The sequence below is a fragment of the Misgurnus anguillicaudatus genome, chromosome 9 (genome assembly GCF_027580225.2).
Source record: "Misgurnus anguillicaudatus chromosome 9, ASM2758022v2, whole genome shotgun sequence".
Classification (NCBI taxonomy): Eukaryota; Metazoa; Chordata; class Actinopteri; order Cypriniformes; family Cobitidae; genus Misgurnus; species Misgurnus anguillicaudatus.
Window position 1 is genome coordinate 603,765 of NC_073345.2, and position 27,198 is coordinate 630,962.

The 27,198-nt window shown below is 36.8% G+C and overlaps 3 protein-coding genes across 10 annotated transcripts in view; 1 reads left to right on the forward strand and 2 right to left on the reverse strand.

Moving 5' to 3' along the window:
• camk2a (calcium/calmodulin-dependent protein kinase II alpha) overlaps positions 1-27,198 on the reverse strand; it is a 496,915-nt gene that overhangs the window by 354,216 nt on the left and 115,501 nt on the right. For all 7 annotated transcript variants that reach the window (XM_073871008.1, XM_073871010.1, XM_073871009.1 and 4 more), the window contains 2 exons: positions 25,606-25,671; positions 23,610-23,682 (listed from right to left, as the gene is read on the reverse strand). In XM_073871008.1, the coding sequence (XP_073727109.1) occupies positions 23,610-23,682; positions 25,606-25,671 (139 nt within the window). The remainder of the gene's footprint in view (positions 1-23,609; positions 23,683-25,605; positions 25,672-27,198) is intronic.
• Positions 3,551-10,807, forward strand: LOC129423856 (uncharacterized). Of its 2 annotated transcripts, XR_012370940.1 has the most exons (11): positions 3,551-4,293; positions 4,433-4,503; positions 4,626-4,708; positions 5,029-5,226; positions 5,709-5,795; positions 5,877-6,133; positions 6,320-6,445; positions 9,590-9,730; positions 9,889-10,015; positions 10,117-10,451; positions 10,550-10,807. XR_012370940.1 is itself a non-coding variant. In XM_073871005.1 (10 exons), exons 1-10 carry the CDS (start codon positions 4,150-4,152, stop codon positions 10,158-10,160), a joined length of 1,278 nt encoding a protein of 425 aa, XP_073727106.1. In that variant the 5' UTR covers positions 3,551-4,149; the 3' UTR covers positions 10,161-10,807. The 2 variants fall into 2 exon arrangements, 1 of the variants encoding a protein (XP_073727106.1); XM_073871005.1 differs by having other exon boundaries at positions 10,117-10,807.
• LOC129423853 (uncharacterized) lies at positions 10,870-22,348 on the reverse strand. Its single transcript, XM_055180349.2, has 7 exons — positions 20,117-22,348; positions 18,710-19,383; positions 17,879-17,924; positions 17,684-17,775; positions 17,465-17,575; positions 12,788-13,055; positions 10,870-11,669 (listed from the first exon to the last, which is right to left on the reverse strand). Exons 1-7 carry the CDS (start codon positions 20,141-20,143, stop codon positions 11,601-11,603), a joined length of 1,287 nt encoding a protein of 428 aa, XP_055036324.2. The 5' UTR covers positions 20,144-22,348; the 3' UTR covers positions 10,870-11,600.

Below are 27,198 nucleotides of genomic sequence, written 5' to 3' on the forward strand. Positions count from 1 at the left end.
CGATTGTAATATTTATGAATAGGAATAACTTACGTACAAATTTGTACGTTTGTAGATCTGTAAATACGTAAATAATACGTAAGTAATATATGTTTCAGTGTGTTTTGAATGCAAGTAAATGTACATATGGTACACTGAAACATAAAATACACATGTATTCTCATTAAATCACGTAGGAAGTGTACAGTTGTACAGTTTAATTTTTGCATCTTGAAATAAATGTTTTATGTTCTGTATTACTCTGTGTTGTGTTTGTTTTCTTTTTAAAGATAACTGAGACTTTAAATCTCCTTTATAAAAGCTTTACAAAGCATAAATATGGAGCCAGATCTGTTTCAAAAATAATACATTTACAAAACAAAATTCATAAATTCAAAGCCCAATTTGCATTTTCAAAATCAGTTTCGTACAGTTCATAAATTCACAAGTACAATTCATTAATATGTGCCCACATGCTCACAAAATAAATAAAACCTAAATAAATGTAAACTGTTTTCACAAATGTGTATATGTGAAGTTCTTGAATTTATTTCTATCACACATTTATGAATGATGTCACATGTATTTATGTATCGTTGAATCTGCATGTACAAGTCGTCACACACGCTTGGATTGCTTTGAATTTGTGTGCGATATTTTTGAGACTGTCCTGCCACGTCAAGATTCATAAATATATTTTTTTTGAGGACGTTCTCTTTAGCCAGTCGCGTTGAGCTCTTGATCCACCAATCAAAACGCTCCTTACTGAACAGACTCAAGAAGCACTGTAACGGGTTGCTTTAACAAAAGCGAGTGAGATATGAATCCATGTGCAAAAGGTGTTTATTATGTAAAATCCCAATAAGGGCCAGCAAACAAATCCAAACAGGGTTATCCAATAATCGAAATCCAAATACAGGCTAGGTTCAGGGCAGGCAGAGTAACAATCAAAATCCAAGGTAACAGGCACAGGTCAAAAAACAGGCAGATCCAGGTAACAGATTAAACAGATAAACAGATAACAAAAACAGAATTCAGGTAACAGACAGGCTTACTATGTATAATATTCAGCCGGGAACTGGTGTACAGGAAGTGACTTAAATACAAAACAGACAGGAAGTGTGAACTGTGACATGGCATGATGATTTCAAAATAAAAGTCCGAACAGAGCAGGGTATCAAAATAAAAGTCCAAAATACAAAAATACACAGAACACAGAACAAAACCATTACAAGCACAATTCTGCGCTTGTACTGCGCAATGCAGGAGGACTCTTCAACATGGCTGCTGAAGATAGCGCTCGTCGAGTAAGTCCCAAAGTTAATTTATAATTGCAATCCACAGGGATCATTTAATTTGATTAGGATGTACACGTTTTTCAACTCTTCCACGATAACATTAGAAATGGAATCTCGTTATAATACAATGTCTGTAATTGTTTTAATCGTTTAAGTTGTTCGATGGTTGAGTGCCTCTTGCATCTCAAGCATGCAGATGCAACACTGTATATGCCGGACACGAGCGGCTTTTGTAACGCCGATTGCTCGTGTTTGGCAGGCCTGGGCTAGTCATCGAGGTGGCCTGGCCACTTCAGCCAGCTAGTAAATTATTGGTTATATGTAGCTACCCAAAGTGCTCGTTTTCAGTTTTCGCATCCGACAGGAGTTATGAGTCTCCGCTGTGATTAGTTTTGTTTTATGTGGTCGGGTTAGGGGGCGTTTACATTTCACGTCTTTTGCGAAATGTGAACTCGCGTCAACCGCGCTCAAGTAGGGACTCTCGCGGCGCGCTTCTTTTTCTAGGCGCATCGACGCTGCATCGAGATAAAAACATTTCAATTTTCCAAAATGAGCGCGCGCACTGCAAGTCATGTGACAAGAACGAACCACTGTGCGTCACCCTATGCTTAGCAACAGTGTATCATGTAAACGTTACAAATAATGTATGCTAAATAAGCATACCATTAAAGTTATTTCTCTAATGTAACAAATTATGATTCAGTCAGTACACGAGAGATGACTGATGCCCTCTCACACATAGTCATAATAAAATGAGCTTTTCATAGGCATTGTCATCGGAGGTGGAATCAGCTGCGAGAGCTCTGGTAGAAGTGTTAGCCAGGGATCTGGCACCAGGCTCATCAAGAGCAGGACACCTTGACACCGAGAACAGCCCAAGAATAAGGGAAGCATCCCTTCCTTCAGATAGGGCAAGAGTCAGTGCCCCTTCTCCTTTGATTCCTTCCTGTTCTGATTCACAGACTAGGGTGAGGCAGGCACTAAGAAGGTAATCAAGTCACTGATTTTAAAGTGTTTTTGTAATTGTAATGAGTGATGAGATGTCACTAAGAAATTACATTATAAGGTCTTTGTACTAGATTTTTCTCTTTCAAAAACTGTGTTCTTTTCTTGGATCTGTGTTAACATTAGGCAGTTTCCTGGATGTTCAAGTCTCAAAATGATCAGCCTAGGGGGAAAAAACGTTTCCTTTCAACACCATCAACAAGTGTGAAAACAACAGACTTTCAGGTGTATGTCCTGCCCAAACTGACCCCTGTCACTCCAAAAGGCACAGAAGACCTAGAGTTTGCACAGACAACTTAAAACACAGCGAGGTAATGACATACAAAATGTTTTGTGACTAGTAATGTGTTGAGTTAGCCTGGTAATACCATCCTCTGCTATTTTGCTTCGCTTCATAGACAGAGTCTGGCTGGGCATAATTGACAATCGTTTTCCTTCTCGTGGGAGGGGCTTGTTTGAAGTTTAAAATCATTGGTCTAAACGTAAGCCAATCACACATAACATTTGGATATGATGTGCTTTATGCGCCGGATCAGCCGCATCGAATCTCTGCTGTAAAATACATGTATGATGTGAAAACAAACCCATCGAGCGAAATACCAGAGTTAACATGGCTATGAACGACTTTTGCAGATTATGTAAAGTAAATCGGGCCAGAGCTAGTTGAACACTATCCTTACGGTGGCTTTCCACTCACGTCTAACGGGAGGAAAGCCCCTCTCTCCTCTCAAACTCTTCCACCAGACAACCATAACCATATGTAAATTAAATCTTCCTACCTTATTTTCTGGTTAATCAGGAATGTCACCAAAGAATGCCTGCCCACGCGTCCTCCACCATTAACTGTGAACAATATAATTCCCTTCCATGATTTCTCGATCGTTGTGCACGTCAAGCTGTGCTGCACACAGTTTCACGCTGACGATCGGTAAAGTTGATAAATTAAACTTTTCCAAAAACTTGTCGGGAGCAGGGCAACAACATAATCTCCATTCAAATGTTTAACAAACACTTTTCTTGTTCGGGTTTAAGTTGGCAAGTGCCGGTTTTCCACAACAGAGCTTTCTGTGTCTCCATGTCCTCAACAGACTTCAACCGTGATTCGGCGTTTAGCGTCTACGTCACAGCTCTCAGCCCGCCCTCTGTTCGTTGATTGGACGGTCGTTTTGAGACCGGTGGAAAACGGTTTGAATGGGAGGTATCTCAGACTGAGTACAGAAGCGTAATGAAATTTAGCGGAAGTACGAAGTCTGACGTAGTCAGGCTAGTGTTGAGTTTTTTAACTTAAACAACTTTTGTTTATTATTTTTAGATTGTTTCTCAATTAGAGGATGATTTCCCAAATTAAAAAGTATAGAAGGCGGTTGAATGTTCTATAAATCTACAGGTATTAATTGCAATATTGATTTTAACTGGTGTTGTATGCCTTAATGTTTTGTTGCTACAAATAGACTTATACACAGCTAATGTTTTTCTCTGATTTAAAAAAGGTGGTGGTGGACAGCGTAAGCTGTCAGTTATTCCAACAGATAGTGAGGGGTATTCCACTCGTCTCCTGAAATCTTCTACTAATAATGGCAAGAACGTCCTGTATGTAGTTCCATTACAGGAGGAACTTTCCACTGAACCACTGCCATATGGTTCAGCGGAGTTCTCAAAAATGCCACAGGCAAGCTGCATTAAGTGTGGCAAAAAAATACCACTGCAGTTGTTAACACATCATGTTGAAGGCTGTGAAGAACTGATACAGTATGTATTTTAATGTAATTACTTTTTCAATGCTGTTCCACCTCTTCATTTGTGTGTACAACTGAATGTTTCAACACTACAATTTGTTTTACACACTTCAAATGTTCTTTCTTAAATTATGTACTGTGCCTTTATTTTTGCCCAGAAGACTGAAGTAACTGTAATTAAGGATGACGAGGATCATGCAGATGACGAGGATCATGCAGATGACGAGACAACCCTTAATGACATGCAATCCAGAGGGAGTGAAGAGAAATCACAGGTAACCCAAGATAAAATAATCAAATGATAACTTTTTTTAAACAAAGTTGAATTAGCTGACACTTTTTCAAAAGAATAATGTTTTATGTGATAAAAATTGTATATATTACATCCAGTATTTACACTTGGTATGTATGCAGGTTTGTCCCATTTGTCAGCTTTCGTTTCCATCTGATCTCCTTCCATATCATGCCAGTATGTGTGGTGAAAAGTAAGCAATACACACATGGTTATACTATATGTATAAACTCTTTTTAAATTTTAAATGGTTTCATATTAAAGATATCTGTGAAGTCATCAGTGTAAGACTAATGCAATTTATTGCATTTTTAGAGAGGCTACATTTGATGACACTTCCACAACAGAGGAGCAGCCAGGATCCTCACGGACACAATTAGCATCAGAACCTAAAACAGGTATTATGCTCTTGAAGTACTCAAAACAATTTGAAATATGGAAATAGTTTTTCCACTGTCACTATTTTAAACTTTTTGAAACAATTACATTGTAAGCATTTTTATTAGACTCTTACTTGCCTCTTATCAATAAAATATTACTTGGTTACACACTAACAGGAGATGCAGATAGCTAAGAAGGCAGCAGGGACTTCCAAGTAAAATGTTCAATTAACTGGAAATAGTTCTGCGTAAAAACTTGTTCCCTCTCTCTTTTAATTTATTAAAGATGTGAGAGTAAAATATTTTATACAACCAATTGTTTGTTTTAAATTTTTAAGGATGGGAAAATGAAATGGATCCCCAGAAGGCATGCAGTTTGTTCCGAGAGGAATTACTTAATTTGAACAGTGAACAGCCAAGTCTGACACTTCTCATTAATCAGTTTGATTCTGTGGATGAGCAGGATAGCACCCTTATTTCATTTTACAAAAAGAACAATGTTTCCTGGGCAGCTCCACTGAAGTGCAGACTAAGAGGTAGTGTATTACTTGTTTTACTTGTAAAGTGTCACCAAATAAAGCTTTACAATAAGATGCTATTTGTTAACCAGTAATGCATTAGCTAAATTGAACTAACAATGAACAATACTAATACAGTACTCTTTAATGTTATTTTATGTTAATTTCAGCATTTACTATTACATTTTTGAAATCAAACAGTTTTACTTTTAACATTAGTTAATACATCTTAAACTAATGTGGATTACTGTTGACATTTACTAACATTGACGAGCCTTAATAAATGCTGAAAAGAGTTGATTATCCAATGTTAGACAATGCATTTACTAAGGGTAACTAATAGCACCTTATTGTAAAGTGTTATACTTATTTTTTTAAACTGAAACTACTAGGTCTTCATGTTCTTTATTAAATGTTTTTGTCATTTTTCATTTAAAATAATATTTGGTAAACAACTGTTCCACAATATTTAATGTACTTTTGTACTTTTGGAACCCAAGGGGATGCAGCTGTGGGTACCGGGGTGAACCGCCATGTTTTATCTATGGTTATGGAGAAATTGAAGACTGGGTTCATGTTAAATTTAGGTTTGTGAGGTTTTGTTAAACTGTATATTTAAAAAAAAATACTGCAATTAATAATTAAGGTTAATTATTATCGTTTCAAAGGCTCATCTGCTGCAACACTTTTTGAATTGGAGAAAGACCATCGTGTCCCCACAGCTTCTGCTGTAGTCCGTGACAGCAATCTTTTCCAGATGGCAGGTCGAATGATCGGGCATTCTTTTATTCATGGTGGGCCTTGTCTTTCTGGATTAAGTGTGCCTGTTGTTATCCTTTTAACTGGTGGAACTATCGACAGCGCTGCATCAGCTTTAACTCTGCAGGACTGTCCTGATTTGGATCACAGAGAAACTATTAGTTTGGTAAGGAAACAGTATTGAACTTAAAATGCGTACTGTGTTGGACTATGTCATGTATGACAGTCATGTTTATTTTTTTATTTTAAACTTTAGAAAATTTGTCTTAAGCATAAACTGTTTTTTTAAAGAGTTACAAAACAAAACCATACTGTCGTCATGTCTAACCATAGACTTTTTTCCTTCACGCAGCTCAATAAAGCAAAACTTGATGAAGCAGAACACACACGACTAACTGATTTGTGTTTGTTCTGGGACCTTCCGATCCCATCTTCTACAAACAAGGAGTGGCTGTTCCAGCAACTGCTGACACATGCTGTAACAAAACTGTGTTTTTTACCTTCATTTACTAATTGATCTGATGTAGTGATTACATTTCAGCAGTGTGTATGATAGGGATGGTTCACTTTAAAATAGGGATGCACCGAATCCAGGATTCGGATTCGGCCGAATACTGGGCTTTTTGACGGGGTTCGGGTTCGGCCGAATCTTAGATTTTTTTTTCACCGAACCGAACCCTGGCTTACGCTACGCTGGTTGACGTCACGCGGCCATTTGAATAAGTGAAGTGAAGTGTTTACATGTGGACCGTTCGAATGTATAGGCTGTGAGAATCTGAAAATGGAACTCGTAAGCAAAAAAAGTTTTGTTTGGCAGTACTTTCAACCAAAAGAAGGCGATTCAAGTCGAGCTACATGTTCAATTTGCAAAGCCGATTTGTCTCGTGGTGGCAAGGACCCTAAGCAGTACACAACATCGCCGCTGTTAAAACATTTGCGTCTAAAACATCTGAAAGAATACGAGATGTGCATGAAGGAATCTACAGACAGCAGGCAAAATGCAGCAACTTCAGGTACGGCAGAGGAAGGACAGTCACAGCTAAAAACGTGTGTTAACCAGACGACCATTACTAGCTTTGCTAGCCCTACACCGAATAAACAGTGGCCCTCAGATCACACACGAGCTAAAGCCATTCATGCAGCAATTGGGAAAATGATAGCCATTGACTTGCAGCCCTATAGCATAGTGGAAGACACTGGATTTAACGAGCTACTCCATCTGCTTGAGCCACGTTACAAAATCCCCTCCCGGCGCTTTTTTGCTGACAAAATCATCCCAGAAATGCACAAGTCCATCACTTCCCGCATAAAAGAACACGTTGCCGAAGCACATGCTTTAGCATTTACATGCGACATATGGACTTGTGAGTACACTACACAGTCCTACATCAGTGTTACCTCACATTGGATTGATGCTGATTTTAAGCGCACACATGCTATTCTTCAATGTAAAGCATTCGATGGAAGGCACACCGCATTAAACATTGCTGATGCACTGCAAGAAAGTATGAACGCGTGGGACATACCTGTTAACAAGTGTCACCTGGTCTTGAGGGACAATGCTGCAAACATGCGGAAAGCCATGTCCGAGGCAGGGGTTCCAAGTGTTGGTTGTTTTGCGCACACGCTCCAGTTGTGCATCCACGACAGTCTTTTATCACAACAAAGTGTCTCTGACCTGATCGCACTGTCCAGGAAAACTGTTGGTCACTTTAAACATTCTTCAAGTGCTCAATCAAGGCTTTCTGATCTACAGCAGGAGTTGGGGCTGCCAAATCACCATTTAATACAGGACGTGTCAACACGATGGAATTCAACATATTTGATGTTCAATCGTTTAACAGAACAAAAACGTGCCATAAACATATACGTGTCCGAAACAGATGGTATGCAGCATATTCATGCACAAAGGTGGACTCTGATGGAGGATGTTCTCAAGGTGCTCAGACCCTTCGAGGAGTTGACTCGAGAAATAAGCGGAGAAAATGCATGCATATCCACTGTCCTGCCAGCTGTGATGATGCTGAAGCGCTATGTCCACAACGAAACAGACGATCATGGAATCAAGCAGATGAAAACTCGCTTGCTGAAATCTCTACAGGATAGATTTGAGGGAAGCGAGCAGAATAGCCACTTAGTTGTGGCAACAAGTCTGGATCCCAGATACAAGGCGAAATTTTGGGGGAGTGACACAGAACAGTGTCGATCAAAGTTGCTTGTGCAGGAGGCTGTATCGCGTTTATCTGAATTCGACCAAGACGCATCTGCTAGGCATACTACTTCAACTGAACAGCCTGAGGAGGAACACGGCGCGAAAGTTTGCACAAAGCGACACTGTTCAGGAATCTGGAGCGGCTGGGACGATCTGTACCGTAGCAATACAGACTCAGAGCCAGTCACGTCAGGTGCTGACGTGGAGATGAGGTTTTTTTTTCGGTGAGCCTTTGATACCTCTTAGAGATGATACTCTTCAGTGGTGGAAGACAAACCAGCAGCGATTTCCACTGCTGGCAAAAATGGAAAAGATTTACCTCTGTGCGCCACCAACATCTGTGCCTAGTGAAAGACATTTCAGTACTGCTGGGGACATTTGTTCCCACACTGGCACCTGGCTGTCACCTGTTAATGCAGAGTGTCTTGTTTTTTTTTAAAGGAAACTTTCATTTCATGTGAAAAGTTAGAGGTTATTTAATTATGATGCAGGAGATGTGTGTGATCTTCCGTAATATTTTTTCGTTTTTGGCTACTGTTCTAATCGTAGCCTGGCCTACTGTTATATAAAAAAAGAAAACAGCCTACTATCCATGTTTATTGAATAAATGTTCAATAACATAAAGTTCAGTTAAGTCACCATATTTTGATTTAAAATTTAAGAAAAGAAAAACACTTTTATTTGCATTGTTGCACTTTAATTGAAAGTTTTTGGTTTGTACTTGGGTATGCATAGGCTTGTTATTATCAAAATAGTTTTTTTTCACTTGTCATCCTGGCATAATTTTGCCTATTTTTTACAGTTAAAATAAAATAAAATAAAATGAGAAATACACGGCTGTGGACGTTGTTTGCTTCATTAATATGTTTTACTGTGTTAATGTAATAAGGATGCCAGTAGGATTCGGTTTCGGATTCGGCCGAATCTTAAACGGTGGATTCGGTATTCGGCCGAACCCAAAAAATCTGGATTCGGTGCATCCCTACTTTAAAATGAAAATTCTGTCATCATTTCCTCATTCTCATGTTGTTCTAAATCTGTATGAGTTTTTTTTATTCTGATGAAGACAAAAGATATTTTGAGAAATGATTGTAAACACACAGCAGTGACCATCGACTTCCAAATATTTTGAAAGTGTTGTGATAAGAAAATATTTTGATAAATGATGGTAAGCACACAGTTGATGGTACCCATTAAATTCCATCATATGTTTTATTCCTAAAAAATGTGTGTTTACCATGATTTCTCAAAATATCTTTTTTTGTTCATCAGAAAAAAATTCATACAGGTTTAGAACAACATGAGGATGAGGAATTGATGACAGAATTTTCATTTTAAAGTGAACTATCCCTTTAAGGTGTAATATGTATTTTTACTTAAATGTTAATATTTAATCATTTAAATGTTCAGGTCCTTGGGCGTGTAAAGAAGCAAATCAAAGATCTACGCAAAGGGATAATGGACACGGGAATCTGGCCACTTGTTTCCAAAAGACAAGATGTCCACAGGTTTCTTTTTCCAAGGGAATCATCAGTAGTTCTTGATTCACAGGTAAATATAATTGCTAGTAATTCTTTTTTATGACTGTTATAACATACATTTATGAATTTAGCAGATGCTTTTATCTAAAGCAATTTACAAAGAATAAGCTATAGAGACTACAGCCAAGGAGAGACTCTTGATCTCACATCTTAATTCTACACTTCTAGACTCTCCTCCAGAAAATTACGTGGCCAAAACTAAAGGAGGATGACGACGATGAAGACGACGACGACGACATAACTGTGGAGAAGCTGACCCTTATTTCTGGCTACATGCGCACTTTTATTGAGGAAGGTAAGCCAATGAGCTTGATCATGTTGAACGAATATTGGGGATAAATTGCCATGTATTGTATTGCATTATTTTCCATAACTTAATTGTCTGCATATTTGTAGCATCACCATCTCTACTGAGTGACCTGACAAGGTTCTGGGTGTGATATACCAGAAGAATACCTTGTCCTAGAAATTGTGACTGGTCAATACCCAGTGGCACACACGTGTTTCAACACACTCCGCCTCCCGTGCCATTACCATAACTATGCTACTTTTAAAAAGGAAATGCTAATGTGCCTCAAATCTGTTAGCAGTGGATTTGGCCTTGTGTAGTCCTATTCCAAATTCCCGTTTCGTTGCAGTAGTCTGCAAGCATTTGTTCTTATTTAATTCAGGATTGTCAGACAAGGTTGAATTGTTATACATTCATGTTGTACATGTTTCTCTCTTACAAGGTTGTATAACTACGAAAGCTGTGTTGATTTAAGTCTGCAAAAGTTAGACAAGGTTGAATTGTTATACATTCATGTTGTACATGTTTCTCCCTTACAAGGTTGTATAACTACGAAAGCTGTGTTGATTTAAGTCTGCAAAAGTTAAAGTAAAATACTATGTTATTTAAGCTTGTACAAATGGCAGGTGTTTTTATAAGATGTTCTTAGAAAGTTCAGTATATTTCAGGATTGCAAGAAAACATTTAAATTAAATGTTACACTACACAATTATAGTTTACATCAGTGGTCACCAATCCTGGTCCTGGAGGTCCGGTGTCTCTGCAGAGTTTAGCTCCAACCCTATTCAAACATACCTATAGCAGCTAATTAAAGTGCTTCAGGTGTGTTTGAATAGGGTTGTAGCTAAACTCTGCAGAGACACCGGCCCTCCAGGACCAGGATTGGTGACCACTGGTTTACATGTTTCCCTTTCACAAAAGTTTACTGTAAGATAAAGCAAAACTGTAAAATCTGTTAACATGCAATCTGTATGAGAAAATAAAAATGTTTTTGCAAAAAGTAGCATTGTCTTGACAAACAATGGTCAATAACTAATGATTGTGTTCTGAAATGTGTCAACAGCCCCAAATTATTATTATATTAATTCTAGTTTCAATTAGAAATTGTGAAAAAAGTAAAAAAAGTGATTGTAATAAGGTCTACAGTAAGAGATTTATCAGAAGTTATTGGACAGTCCTACAACAGAAGGTCGTACTTATCCGCAATGATATGTTGATAAACAAGAAACACCTTTATTTAGGATTGTAATATTTATTTTGAATTGTAATATTTATTTTGGCAAGAATTATCTTCGAACAAGCATGACCATTTAAAATGTAGCATTACAAATAATTTTGACCTTAACCAAATGTTTCTTAATTAATGTAACTGTGGAAAATACTTAGTGACTGACCATATGTTGTTTTGGGTTTTTTGGAAAGATCATATAATCATGTCTCCAATTACCTCACTTCAGTTAAGCTCTCCACATACTGAACAGTGGTAAGATATATGTCTATTCCAAAACAATCCGAGTGTTGCAGTGGGTCAATCATTTGTTTAAGTTCTGATATGTCATGGTCAGTTAATGGAATGTGTAGTTCTGGAACATTAACTGACCTGGTTTGGCTCTTCACTGTATCCACTGTTTTCCCATTCAATGTCTGGCATAACATCAATCTGAAAAGCAAAAATATTTGATCTAAATATAGGTACAAAAAATGACCAAATTATCTGATACTACACTTAGTCATTTCGACAGCTGATTGAAGTAATATAACAGAGTGGGCTGTCAGCACGGATACTGCATCAAACAAAGGTCATTCATTATAGATATGCCCTATTAAAGGAACATGCCCATATTTTGGGATTTTCTTATTCACCGTTTCCCCCAGAGTTAGATAAGTCCATACATAACTTTTTCATGTCCGTGTGTCCTGTAACTCTGTCTGACGCACCCACCGCTAGCTTAGCACAAAGACTAGAAGTAAATGGCTCCAGCTAGCATACTGCTCCCAATAAGTGACAAAAAACACCAACATTTTCCTATTTATATGGTGTGATTTGTATAGTCACAGCATGTAAAAAGGTCATGAGACACACAGCCGTCTTTTAACAATATACATACTGGGAACTATATTCTCAGAAGGTGAAGCACTGCTACTTGGGCGGAGTGGTTTACTCACAGCACCTAAGAATCCCCCTTGTGAGGAGCAGAGAGTTTGGTCAGAGTTGTGCTTATCACTCTGCCCAAGTTGCAGTGCTTCACCTTCTGAGAATATAGTTCCCAGTATGTATATGGTTAAAAGATAGCTATGTCTTATGACCTTGTTATTTTTACATGCTGTGACTATACAAATCACAACATATAAATAGAAAAATTGTGTTATTTTGTCACTTATTGGAAGCAGTATGCTAGCTGGGGCCATTTACTTCCAGTCTTTGTGCTAAGCCAGGCTAGTGGTGGGTGTGTCAGAGTTACAGGACGCACGGACATGAAAAAGGTATGTTTGGACTTATCTTACTCTGGGGGAAACAGAGAACAAGAAAATCCCAATATATGCGTGTTTCTTGAACTGCCTGCAAGTCAAATTATCAAAAATATATAATGACAGATTCCAAGAGGCAAGTGGGCTTTCGATAATAAATTTTTACATGGCAGAAAACTTTTAACCTATATGACCAGACTTTATGTGAGTCTAGCCAAATAGTTAGAATTTATTTAAAAGGTGTCAATTGCTGGTTGGCAAAAAATAAACATTTGTTTAATAATAATCTTTACCAAACTGCAAATGTACCTCAGGATCCATGATTGGGTTTTGGAGCTGACCCACTTGCCACAACTGATTGGGTGTGAGATTTTGTTCGGTCCTCATGGGATGGTTGTCCCACCCACCAGAAAAGTAATCCAGACTTTCCTGGATGCGTGGCAGGAAAACAAAATGGCAGCAGAATAAATGGACGCTGTTACTGATGTCCAACAGGTGATTCTCTTCCAAGGTGCGCAGGATGTTTTGATAAACGCTTGTAACTCCAATGTAGACATCACGCCACAGTCGCTCTATTCTGTATTTTAAAAACAAAATGTAGACAGACTCAATATATTACAATGTACAGTCGTGCTCCAAATTATTCATACCCTTTGTAAATATGAACAAAGTCTATGAAAATAAATCTGCATCATTAATACTATTGATCTTTTATTTAAAAAATCTACAAAAATCCAACCTTTCCTTGGAAAATAATAATTTTAAAATGGGGGAAAATCTCATTATGAGAGAAATATTTTTTCTCTAATACACACTGCTCACAATTAATAATACCCTTTTATTCAATACTTTTTGCAACCTCCCTTTTCCCAAGAGAACAGTTCTGAGTCTTCACCTATAATGCCTGATGGGTTTGGAGCAGGGCCGTGCACAGGGGGGTGGCCCGGTGGCTAGAGCAACTGCCCTTCTGCCCTAATCGGCTGAGGTGCCCCTCTCGCCAACCCCAGTCAAAGTGTTCTGTTACCGCTCGTCTAAAGATCCACTGTTTCTGGTAATCCACTTTTTGATTTCCCGCCCGCTCCGCAGCATCTCTCACATTCGGTGTCCACTCTTTGAAGGGCGAAGACGACAGTTTGTTGTATTTACAGGTAGATTCATTACATTACCTCAGTTGTTGAGCTGTTCAATTAGTAATTTGGTAGTTTGAAGCCGAGAGAGGTCGTGTTCTATATTTATTTTTGCTTGGTTGTGTTCTAGTGATTACTACTTAAATTTATCTTGAGAAAACATCAGCTCTCGTGATCTTGACATAACAAAAGTTGTTTTCTTGTGATGTGATAAAAGCATACGTGTACTCAATAGAACATAATTTTTAGACAGCAAAAGCATATTTAGCTAAATGAGCATGGATGAACAAATGATATTTTACTTAGATCAGGGATTCGCTCAAGATGAAACAGATTTGCCAATAATTGAACATTTGATAGCGGTGAATTTAGGGACCGTCTTTAAAGTACTCTATATATGTTTCTACTTTAAACAGCATTAAAATGGAATAACTTAAAGTCAACAAACAGTCACAAAACCAACTGTAAAGTGTTCGTGGTTGTCAACTACAATGCACACTTTTTTAGATGTTTTATATTTATTCAAATAAACTGTTAAATACTATTGAAGATAGAAACGTGTACAATGCACTTTAGAGATGGTCCCTAAATTCACGAACATCAAACTTTATTTATTTATTAAGTCTATCGACAATTAGCTACGCGTGGTAACGGCGAAGACTTATGCATCAGCAGTCCACTTCAAAATAAATGAAATATTATGGACAGGAAATTACATTATGGCATTTGGATTATTATGTCTGGATAGCGAGAAAACAACTTTTGTTATCTTGAGATCATGAGAAAACAAGCAGCAAAAATAAAAATATGGATGACCTCTCTCGGCTTTCCTATGTTTTTGTATTTATGTGGATGATTTGCTCTCTGTCTTCTTAAAGTGCTAACAACTTGGCAAACATTTTTAGAATTACAGTGATTGTCTAATGAGTAATGTACCCAATGAGATCTAATATAAATAACACCAAATTTGTTGTTGTTGGCACAACAATGCTTTTTTTTTTTAAAAAGTCAGAGTTGGAAGGGAGGCTGCAAAAGCTGTTCAAAATTGCAAACATGGATTCAAAGCTTCTGCATGTAAATCATATAGAATATTAAGAAGTTTTGTCACACTCTAAATCTTGTTATAAAGTCTATTTTCCATTATAATCACTTATATTATTTGATACTAATCTATAACACATCATATTGTTAAAACCATATAAATTGTGCCCCCCGTGCCCCCTTTTTGATTTGGGCCACTGCCCCTCAAAATGTCTGTGCACGGCCCTGGTTTGGAGAACACCTGACAAGAGATCAGAGATCATTCCTTCATGCAGAATCTCTCCAGATCCTTCAGATTACAGCTCCATGTTGGTGGTGCGTCTCTTCAGTTAATCCCACTCATTTTCTTTAGGGTTCAGGTCAGGGGACTGGGATTGTCATGGCTAAAGCTTCATTTTGTGCTCAGTGACTCATTTTTGTTATAGTTTTGGATCATTGCCCTGAAAGAAGATCCAAACATGGCCCATTATATGATTTCTAACAGGGACAGTCAGGTTATGATTTTTTATCTGTTTGTATTTTATAGAACACATGATGCCATGTATCTGATCAAGATGACCAGGACCTCCAGCAGAAAAATAGCCCCACAACAATAAAGATACAGCAGTATATTTCATTCTACATATGGAGGACTTTTACCCCTGTGTGCACCAACCTAATGTTGAGTGTTTGCTGCTAAAAAATCTGACCATAGAACATTTGAAAAGTAACTGACACTACTGGAACTTCAAACGGGATGAGTTCTATGGTCAAATGAGGCAAAAATTGCTTTTTTAGCAGCAAACACTTATTAGGTGCATTATCAGTGGGGAACCTTCAGGGCCTTCTACGCCTTCAGAGAAGGCCTAAAAAAATTAATAAAAATATTTTTTATAATAATACTAATAAATAATAAAGTATTCAATAAAAATATGTTTTTACATGTTTAAATTTATATTTAATTTAATTTAATACATGTAATATATTTTCTCTCATCTATGTTCTAACGTTAAGCTTACTGTCAGGTTCATATCCAATCAGAATCGTCTGTCTCTATTAAGGCCCGGTAAACTGGCTCATTCATTGGTTAGGACTTCAAGAATCCCAAGGAAGGCCAAGCTATGTGTTTTGGTGTGGAGAGTGACGGGCAAATCGACCAATCACGCTTTGATTTCAAGTGGGCGGGTAAAAAACAAAGCATTGTAAGCCTTCATGAAGTCCTAATCATGCAACAAGCTGGATGCGAGCTGCCGTAAAACACCAAAGAAGAAGAAGTCCTAATCATAGACCGTCTAATGGCCCGAATCTCTGCGTTGAGAGTGGTTGAGGTAAATGGCAGAAAACGTGATTGACGTTGTGGCTAGTTTGATAGGGCTGAGGTAAAAACGAAATTACTTAAGCGGGTACTCGTGAAGAGCACAGCCGAGAGATGCGCGTGCAGCTGCGCTGCGCATATCAGACGTGAACACGAGAAAAATAATGGGTTTAATTATACTTTCACTTCCTGACAGTTTTACTTGAGGATAGTAATGACTGCAGGCGATGCCGAATTACATACAATATAATTACCTAACTAAATCTCAGAGAATGCAAAAACATTCACCGGGGCTCGGGCTAGGGATTTTGCGAGCCCGCAAAATATAACAGTTATAAGCCACAAGGAGGTGCACTGAGAACGCAGGGTGCTATATTTCCCCTTATGAAAAAAGACTAACAAGCTATCCTACAGCTAAATATATATTTACAAAAAACAAAAATTAAATGCAAATTTACAGAGCAGCAGAGTCTGTATTTGTGTTTATCAGTTAGATTAAAGTAATTTTAAACTTTAAAACTGCATTTAAAGGCAAACGATGCCTATTCTGTAATTTAACTTTGCGTGCTCAGAATTTTTACACGTTCACTGTATGATTTAACGAAATACGAATAGCCTTGTATTATATTCTGAATTTTAAAATTTATGAAAAACAAACTACTCTCAATTTATTTTGGTGTTTTTTCCCCCATGCTCACTTGTCTCCATTTTCCTGTTTTTAAGAATTAAGGCGGTGTAGTAAGAACCTATCCATTAAATTTGTGACTTTCATTTATTGCGCCATGCGTAATTGCGCATGGAGAGGCATTTGCACTTCATTGCATATTTTGAAGGCCCAGCTGAAGTACTCATGGTTCGCCACTGTGCATTATAGGTAAAGACTCAGAGCTGTTCTCTTGGGAAAGGAGGTTGAAAAAGGTTTTGATAAAAGGGGAAGATTAATTGTGAGCAGTGTGTATTACAGAAAAATATCTCTCTCATAATGAGATTTTCCCCCATTTAAAATCATTCTCAAATGAAAGGTTGGACCCTTGTAGATCCCCAAAACAAAAGATCAAAAGTACCAATGATGCAGAACCATCATCACAGCCTTCTTTGGTCATATTTACAAAGGGTGTAATTTAGAGCACAAATGCATGTTTCTATGCTACAACAGTGGTTCTCAATTCCAGTCCCCGGGACCCCCCTCCAGAATGCCCCAGATGTCTCCCCACATGAAACACCCGATCTCACTCATCAGGCTCCTTAATTAACACACTAACAAGCTGAGGAACTGAATCAGGTGTTTCATATAAGGAGACATCTAAAACATTCTGGAGGGGGGTCCTGAGGACTGGAATTGAGAACCACTGTGGTACAAGACTAAACAAATGTAAACGTTACTGTAACTTAATAAAGTTTGTTTAAATTCTGTGATTTATAATTGTGGTCTGAGTTTTAAAAAGCAAGACATTTTAGATCATAACAATGAGATTAAAATAAAACAATTGTTAACAGCAAAGAGTAACACAGAATTCAAATTACCTTTGATTATGTACACTTTTACCAGCAATAAAGCTATTGTAGTCAGTTCCACGAACTGAAAACATTAGCTGGGCCACTCCCACATTTTCCCCTCCATGATTACCTCTTACTCTAACAAAACAAAGCATGAAACATTGAAGCATTGACTGTGACAAAGAAAGAAACCATTAAATATTTCCTGATTTCCAAGCTTCACATATCTATTTAAAACACTTTTACCTCTCCGGAAACCCATGTTCATTTACAGCCTCACTGAAGATTGACAAATGGGTGTCAGAGCGATTATTGTTTGCTACCTTTAGGTACATTATCTGTACAGTAAAACATAATATGATGTAAATACAAATTGTTTAAAATAACATTTGAGACAAATAAAATGTCCCCATCAATCAAGAAAAGCAATACAATTCTTACCTTTCTTGAATAACCATCTATTCCTCCAAAGATTATAATGTTGTACCTAGGTAAAAGCATAATATCACTAGAAACAATAAAACGGCTGCAAATACATTGCTATCACATATGATATCCTACTTTTTTTTGTAATGTGCAGTTTATAGTCTCTCTCAGAATGTCAATCTTGTAATGTACTATAATTAAGAGAGAACATGCATCAATCTTTGATTTCAGTCATATTTTTCACTATGATTTCAAGATTTGAAGGGATAGTTCACCCAAAAAAATAAGAAAATAATCTCATCATTTACCCACTCTCATGCTGTTACCAACCTGTATACATTTCTTTGTTCTGATAAACATGATGGAAGATATTTTGACAAATGTTTGTAATCAAACCGTTCGTGGACCCCATTTACTTCCATAGTATTCTTTTTTCTTACGTGAATGGGGTCCACAAACGGTTTGATTACAAACATTTGTCAAAATATCTTCCATCATGTTTATCAGAACAAAGAAATTTATACAGGTTGGTAACAACATGAGAGTGAATAAATGACTGAATTTTCATTTTTGGGTGAACTATCCCTTTAACATGACCTTACTCGGTTATCAAATATCAAGGTTATATTTTCACCAGATGTTATTACATTACGTAGAATAATTTTATTTAGAAAACATTAAATCACAAAAGGATTTTAAGCTGGGTTTTCACAATTAAACAGTGTGAATGATGCAGTAGCAGGCCAGCAAATATGACAGATGTCTTTCCAACTATACTCTGATATATTACTTGACAGCATTTCTCAAATATACAAAATACAATTGTGAAATTACACACAGACTTACCTGATGAGTTTGTGGTTGGTGTCTACATGAACTATGTACTTGGGATAAGGAACTTTATATGTTCTTCGAGCAATGCATCTTAGGTTGGTCATTCTTGACAAGACACCAACACTGTCCACACGATGCATAGATGCAACGACTCTGTCCCACTGAACCCGGTGGCCTTTTACAAGGAGAGCCCCTCGGACCATTCTGTATCCTGCATCTGGCATAGAGTTCTTCACTTCTGTCACAAGAGCATCTAACTCTTCATCGGTAGAAGTGCTGTACAGTGCAGTAACTGACAAATTGTTGTCCGCCATCCTTCTATGCAATGTTGCTCGAGACACTCCCAATATATTGGCAACACATTTTAAAGGCAAACCAAGTTCAATAAGGTGGATAAGAGTGTTTGTTGAAATTGTCAATCTTGGACGTCCACGACCACCACCTCTTTCCACATCCACTGTTACACACACCTCTCCACTATCCATCTGGCGATTTATCGCAATATTTAGACGTGTAAGGGCTAAAATAACATTCTCAGAAATGTTTATTATATTAGTTAAGGCACTGATTAGTACAAGCTCCTGTCTGCAGACAAACTGCAAATAATCTGTGTCCAGAGGCTGTCTCTCCAATACATGTAGCACACGGTCTTGAAGTCGCTGGAGAACGTAATCCTTCAGCAACTCCTAAGGAGTTAAGAAAATATTTTTAACATCTGATGAATGTGCAAATGAGCAAATAAATATGCTAATACACTCAAAATGACAAGCAGATAAAACTGACCCTATTGTTTTTTGTAGCAGTAAACACTCAATGCTGAAGTTATGCCCAAATAGTAAAATTAGTGATGCACCAATTATAAGCATAATAGCTTAACAGTAGTCAAGTTATAGACCATTTCAAAAGATGTAAACAACACTAGTCCAGAAACACTTCCTGTTTCAGTTTGTGACTGTTTTTTCACATATATCATTATCTTAAAGATGTTTCTTTAACTTTTTGATTCAGTTCTATGTGTTCTGTTGGTTGTATTTTATCCCAACGTTTATCTAGTGGTAAAAATTGAAAACAGGAAGTGCTTCTGGACCAGTGTTGTTTACATCTTGTGAAATGGTCTAGAGTCAAACTCAGCAGCTCTTGCTAATACAATACGTTTTTATATCATGCACAATGTATGACAGTCCACGTGAGCTTCATAATTTAGTGACATATAGTTCGCTGATCATTCACATCTAACGTAATATGTGAAGAGTTTGCGTTTAGCGATGCGCGTGATTTTCGACAATAAACACAGAGCTTGCCGCTTGCGTGTAATTTTCTGTAGATACAAGATATCTATAACAACTCGGTAACACTGCAAACTACACACTCCATTGACTAAAAAAATAACGAACCACTGATTTAAACAACTTTACTTACTCGTTGCGTCTGGTTTTCATCCTCCATGATGAAATCTCTCTCCGCTGTGTTCGAAATCTCTCGTGGTAGCTGTTTTAATGCCTGAACAAAAGTATTTGAGAACGCACCACTTCATATGCCTACAACTACACTTACAACTAATAATAGTGATAAAAACAGACTTTGTTAAATAAATTTCAGGACATTTAACAGTAACATTACAACAACATGAAATATATAATGATGTGAAAACAGTATAGGCTATGTGCAACTTTGGTTAAAATGACTGTAGCTGTATTTTGTACTAACGATATAAATCATCATAAATGTTCTTTAATAAAATAAAGTAGGCCTAAACGGCCTAAAATTGTGCTTCTTGAGTCTGTTCAGTAAGGAGCGTTTTGATTGGTGGATCAAGAGCTCAACGCGATTGGCTAAAAAGAAACCTCCTAAAAAAAAAAGATATTTATGAATCTTGATGTGGCAGGACAGTCTCAAAAATATTGCACACAAATTCAAAGCAATCCACGCGTGTGTGACGACTTGTAAATGCAGATTCAACGATACATAAATACATGTGACATCATTCATAAATGTGTGATAGAAATAAATTTAGGAACTTCACATATACACATTTGTGAAAACAGTCTACATTTATTTAGGTTTTATTTATTTTGTGAGCATTTGGGCACATATTTATGAATTGTACTTGTGAATTTATGAACTGTGCTTTGAATTTACGAAACTGATTTTGAAAATGCAAATTGGGCTTTGAATTTATGAATTTTGTTTTGTAAATGTATTATTTTTGAAACAGATCTGGCTCCATACATAAATAGTCCTCACTTTAGATGAGCTCAAAAAATTTGTTAACTGACCACTTCTAAATGTTTTATAACTACCTGAATTAATCATGAATTACAGTAGGAATATGTGTGAATGAAGCATTTATTAATGCACTGACTAACTTATTACTATACGTCTAAATAATAAGATGTATAAATGAATGTTTAAATAGTTTATTAATCATTTATTTACACTTCCTAAATGATCTTATGAACCACTGACAACATCTTAATAACTGATCTGTAAATAATGTAATACTTATTTTAGAAATAATTAATTGATCATTAATAAAGTATGAAAAGACAATTATTAAACACATTATATATACGCTTATAAATTAAGAATAAAGCATTGATAAACTATTTACTAATGTCTATTAATGTTTAATAAATGAAGAATTGACTATTTAGTAATGCTTAACTAATGCTTTACTAATGCTTCATAGTGTGCAGTTATTATAAAGTGTTACCGTTTGGTTTAATCCGAATATGTATATCAAATACTTTACCATTATGTTTTTATGTTTTTCTACATTATGTTTTTATGTTTTTCTATACGAATATAACCAGTTATATGTATAGTGAACCATTGTGTGGGTAGGAAAATTACCAGCATCCATTGCAGTTTGTTCAAAAAGTACATGGGGAAAATCTACACGGCGAGGGACAAAAGACCTATACAGTCTTGGGAATGTGACCACCATGTTATTCTATATGATATAAACCATATGTTTCTTCATGTTACGAACCCTTGGGAATAGAAGCATATGCTAAGGTCAATGTAAAGGTCATGGATTGCGTGCGAAGAAAGCTTAAATACTGTGGTACAAGGAAAAGTTTTTCAGTGAGTCTTGGCGTTTTTGCCGGACTGCTCGGCTTTTATTTGTCCGGATAATAAAAGTCTATCTCTTGAAATCAAAACCTGCTAAGACGGAAGATTGTTTCATTTGAGGAAAAGGAAAACCACAACACTAGAAGCTAACATTAACGTTTTCTAATGTTAGGCCAACGTTGCGTTAGAGATGTTAAAGATAACGTTCAAATACAAATACCTTAGAACAGATGTACACATTCTTGTCTAATTTCTCCACGTTTAGTTGGTATTGTGGTCTACAGCATAACTTAATCTGGATTAAGCAGACACTTATCTCGGTTGAGATGTCGCTTGGGAAAAGGTTAAAATACACACCTACGACCAGCGAATGAAAACTAACTGCAGTGCATTTCAACGGAGGTGGAAGGAAAGAATGTTGAGTGTATTGGGTTGCTGACTGTGACTGGCTCATCGCATTTAGGGGCGTGGCTTAGCCATAGGTCAATTCAAAGGATGCTTAGAATGAAACCTCAAAATGCATCCTTATTTTTCCGCGCTGTTAAGGATAGACTTAACAGCCGAGGCTATTCCAAGATTCATTGCGCACCTGTGCATATAACGGATGGATATTCTAAAATAAACAGTTAAAACCTTTATTAAATAAAAGTGTGTATTTATCAGAAAAAATTTTCTTGTCACTGTTTTAGTATTATAAGTTATGTTTTGTGTTAATATTACTCTGTTTATGTTGCGTATATATCTAAGGTTGATTAATTTGATATACTGTTGAATAGTTTAATCTACATCTAATGAATATTTTTCTGATTCCATATTTATTTTAATAAGTCAGAAACGTCTCCGCTGTGTCCTGCTGACAGGTGCGGTGAGCGCGTGCAACAGGTGACGCAAATTATGGGTCCTCCGAAGGTTAGACTTATTTCAGTTCTCTTCGCGAACTTCTGAGGCTGCCACCTTGAAAGACCGAGTGCTCGCCTTTTAAGGTCGCATGCTAAGAAGGTTGCAGACTTTGAATTGGGACACAGCTTAGGTGTCTCTCAATGTCAAGGAAGGATCCTTGGAAGACAGAATTTCAAGGATGCTACATAATCAACATCCGTTCAAGGACTGTTCCAATGTCGAGGATCCTCGGAATTTCAACCAAGTACTGAGTCCTTTGTTTGAAAAATATCCCATATACATGAAAGGATGCAGGGCCGGCCCTGGCCAATTTGCTGCCCTAGGCAAGATTTCACCTGGTGCCCTTTAGAATCACAATTGTGTTCCAATCATTTTGTTTATAAACTTACACAGACAAAAAAATGCACAGCTTTGTCTAGTTTTTCTAAATTTTTAAAATATTTTGGAAACGCACACAAACACGTACGCACGCACACACACACATACACACAATAACCTGTCACTCAGGCATTTGATCTTGTCATTGTTACTGAAGCGGCAGTTTAAAATATAAACCCAGAATTCAGCGAACATCAAGAACAAGAAAGCGGAAACATCAATCAGACCGAGACGCGGGATTTAAATTACGTTACACAGACCATGTTTAAATTTCAATGTTTCTGCAAAGAATTCATCTCTCAAAGGTACATATAAGTACCACATGCATTCATATTTGTACCTTATGGTTCAAATCAGGACCTTTTGAAAGTTTACTTTCCCAGTGACAGTTTTAATCAGTGTAGTTAAAGTTTATATACAGCCTACAAAGTTTAAATTCGATTGTAAATTGTAACACATTTTTTCAGCATATCCTCTTATCCCTAGAGGAACCAAATAAAGAAATGGGTGGCATAATAGTATTGAAAGTTTGAGGTTGATCAATTAATTTTAAATGTACCTTTAAGTCTCTGTGCACAACACCCATCTGATGGCAATGAAGGACTGCCTCGAGAATTTGCTGAATGCAATGGCTACATACAAAACAACAAAAATAATATATTTAAAATAATAACATAGTATTCATTGCAATAAAATCAGCATTTAGTACATTTTATTGTATGTATGTTTTAATGTGGTAGAAATACTACTGAGATGCTTTTTGCTGTATTAAAGGATAATTCCGGTATTTAACACTTTGAGTCTCATTTCTGGTTTGTTTTGGATGAACTACAGTGATGGACACAGACATTTTGACAATGGGTCGTGTCTTGAGTTTTTGACTCGTTTAGAAGCATCTCTTGACTGCTTCAGAATGGAAGTCAATGGCCATGCACAAACATGTCATTAAAACAACACTTAACGTTCATTTTCAAAACTGTGCTACTCACCGAGTGGTTTGTGGTGTTCGTTGATGATTAAAAACAAGTTGTGTAGCGAAATACAGTTTCTGTCGTGTTTTATTTGGCATTTTGTAAAATTCCATTGACTTCTCTGGAAGACTGTTTGCTCGCTGATATATCACTCCGCCGCCGGGAAACAGAAAAGGGACTGTTTACATGTGGTTGTTGTTTTTTTCGCTCGGTTTCTCTCAGAATAAATTTTTCCCATATTAGTAGGGCTGGACCAGAATATTCGTTCCGTGGGTTGACATTCGATATTCAGTTTTGAGATTCGAATATATATATAAATATTTTACAGCGTTAATGCAGAGCTTTTGCCAAGCAGGAAGTGCGCTTCACGCTCCCGCTCTATAGGTGGCGCAGAGAGACCAACATCCATAGCCAACAGCCACCAAACGCACACCAGTGGAAGAGATCGTCTCAAACGGAAAACACGCTTCCTGCTTTGGCATTCACGCTAATAATGTTGTAAATAACGTTCAGTTTCTTGCAAAAACTGATTGATTTGCTTCACAAGACGTCAATATGTCACACGGAGTTATGGGGGATTACTGTTGCATTGGATATATATGCTTTAGCTCTTAAAGTGTGCGGATCTGTTGACTTGCATGACGGAGCACTGGGGTTTCTGCAAAATATCTTTTTTATTGTTCTGCCGATGAAAAAACATATTGGATGGTGTAAGTGTTACAAATAAACTTGATTTTGAAAGTATGCTACCGTTTTATTACAGTTTGTTGGACTACGTTCATTCATGCTTCAGACTCAAATATAGAGCGGAAGTATATACGCGGTTGTGAGGTATCTGAAAAAATAGTTCCACTATAGCAAATAACACGGATTGAAATCATACATTGTGCATATATATTATTTTTAATAATCAACGAACACCACGAACCACTCGGTGAGCAGCACAGCCCCGAAAATGAACGCCAAGTGTTGCTCCAATGACATGTTTGTGCATGGCCATTGACCTCCACTCTGAAGCAGCCAAGAGACGCCTCCAAACGAGCCGAAAAGTCAAGACACGACCCACCGTCAAAGCCTCTGTGTCCATCATTGTAGTTTATCCAAAACAAATCAGAAATGAGACTCAAAGTGTTAAATATCGGAATTATCCTTTAAGTAAATGTAGGGCAGCCTAATAGGAAACAAAAACTGTTTTCTATTACTAGTTGTGTAAAAACTCCAAACATGTTGTAATTTCATACTGTTTTATATACAAATAAAACAAAGCAAAAAGTGCAAAGCAAAAAGTGCAAAACAAAATACTAAAATTAGCAAAGGAGAAATAAAAATAACAGAATAGTGATGCATCTTGTACTTCTAAAACAGTACTGCACATTTCCCTGAGTTAAGATAGGAAGATAAGCATTGTGTATCTCTCAAATGTATAATGTATCAAATGTTTAATGTATCTTAATACATTTAATGGAAATTAAATTGCGGTGCCACCAACTGTACAGGTAGTTGGCACCAATGCCACTCCTCTCAAAGTTTAGTCTAGAGCTCTGTTACAACTCTCCATAGGTGTCGTAACAATTGCCCACCTACCTGGCATCTGCTTCACTATAATATTCCCTGGCCACAATGTCTTCAAATAGTTCACCGCCTGTTACTCTGCAACAGACAACGATAGAAAGGGCACTAGTTAAAAGTGTTGGTAATAATTTCAGTTAGAAATGGTATCTCTGGAATATAGTATTCTTACAAGTTACATGAATACTCCAAGAATACTCTCACATTGGAAAGCAACAGTATTTTGGCCACTTCAAGAAAAAAATCTTGGAAGTAAATTATTTAAAGGGATAATTAATCCAAAAATGAAAATTCTGTAATCATTTACTCACCCTCAAATTGTTCTAAACATGTACAAATTTCTTTGTTCTGTTGAACACAAAGGAAGATATTTGTAATCATCAGAGATGGAAAAAGTACTAAAATATTGTACTCAAGTAAAAGTAAAGTTACTTTTATAATACTTTACTTATGTAAAAGTAAAGTTACTTGTCTAAAAATCTACTCAAGTAAAAGTAAAAAGTAAGTCATTTTAACTTTACTCAGAGTAAAAGTTACTTTTTTTTACAGCGGTAAGAGGTAGAGGATTCTACTATAGTTCAAAAACGACAAGGGAACATAAATCTCAAACTAGTTATTTTTAATTGTAGGAACATCTTTACAATTAAAGTGCAATAACAAAAAGTTAATAAAATAAAAAGCTTTTTTAAAGTAAGAAACATTTATGGAATTGTTTCATGATTTTTACATGTGAGTTATGCACTTTTGAAGGTAGTCAGCAGCTTGTAAATACAATCACTATAGTAAGGTTGTAAATGATGTATAGCTGGTAACATAAATTATTTTATTAAAAAATTTATTGTTTAAATGAGCATATAATGAGATGAGTGCCATTTCTATATACATTTGACACGTTTATTATCTTCTTACTTCCCTGACCTGGGTACCTGATGACCTTTATTCTCTTTCTCTCTCTCTCTCTCTCTCTCTCTCTCTCTCTCTCTCTTTCTCTCTCTCTTGCTCTCTCTTTCTCTCTCTCTCTCTCTCTCTCTCTCTGCAATGTCTAATGACCTGCGCATTCTGGAGGACGTTTTGAAGTTGTCTTTGACTTGACGCGAAGCTGCTAGACCTCGGAAGATAATGCGCATGGTATTAAAAAACGCGTCGTGCAATTTCGTACTTAAGAGCATGAATCCTACCTTTCATAGAAATGAAACACTCGCTTCGCGTCAGTGGAAAGTGGTCGCTTAAATATGACCAGGGGTTTCTTTCATAAGATTTGAACTGAGGCGGGTCTGCGTGCGCCTGTCTCGTCCGTCTCCATGGTTCTTTTTGAGCGTTCCCCCGGGCCCCGCCCATTTACATCCGTTGCGGGTCTTTATCACCTTGCTTTTTAAAATATTTTTTTACTCAGTAACGGATATGATTTAAAATGTAGCGAAGTACAATACTTTAAATAAAACATACTTAAGTAAAAGTAAAAGTACAGATTTTAAAAACTACTCAAAAAAGTAAAAATACACAAAAAAACTACTCAATTACAGTAACGTGAGTAAATGTAATTCGTTACTTTCCACCTCTGGTAATCATGCAGTAAGCAGTAGCACAACTGACTTCCATAGTAGGAAA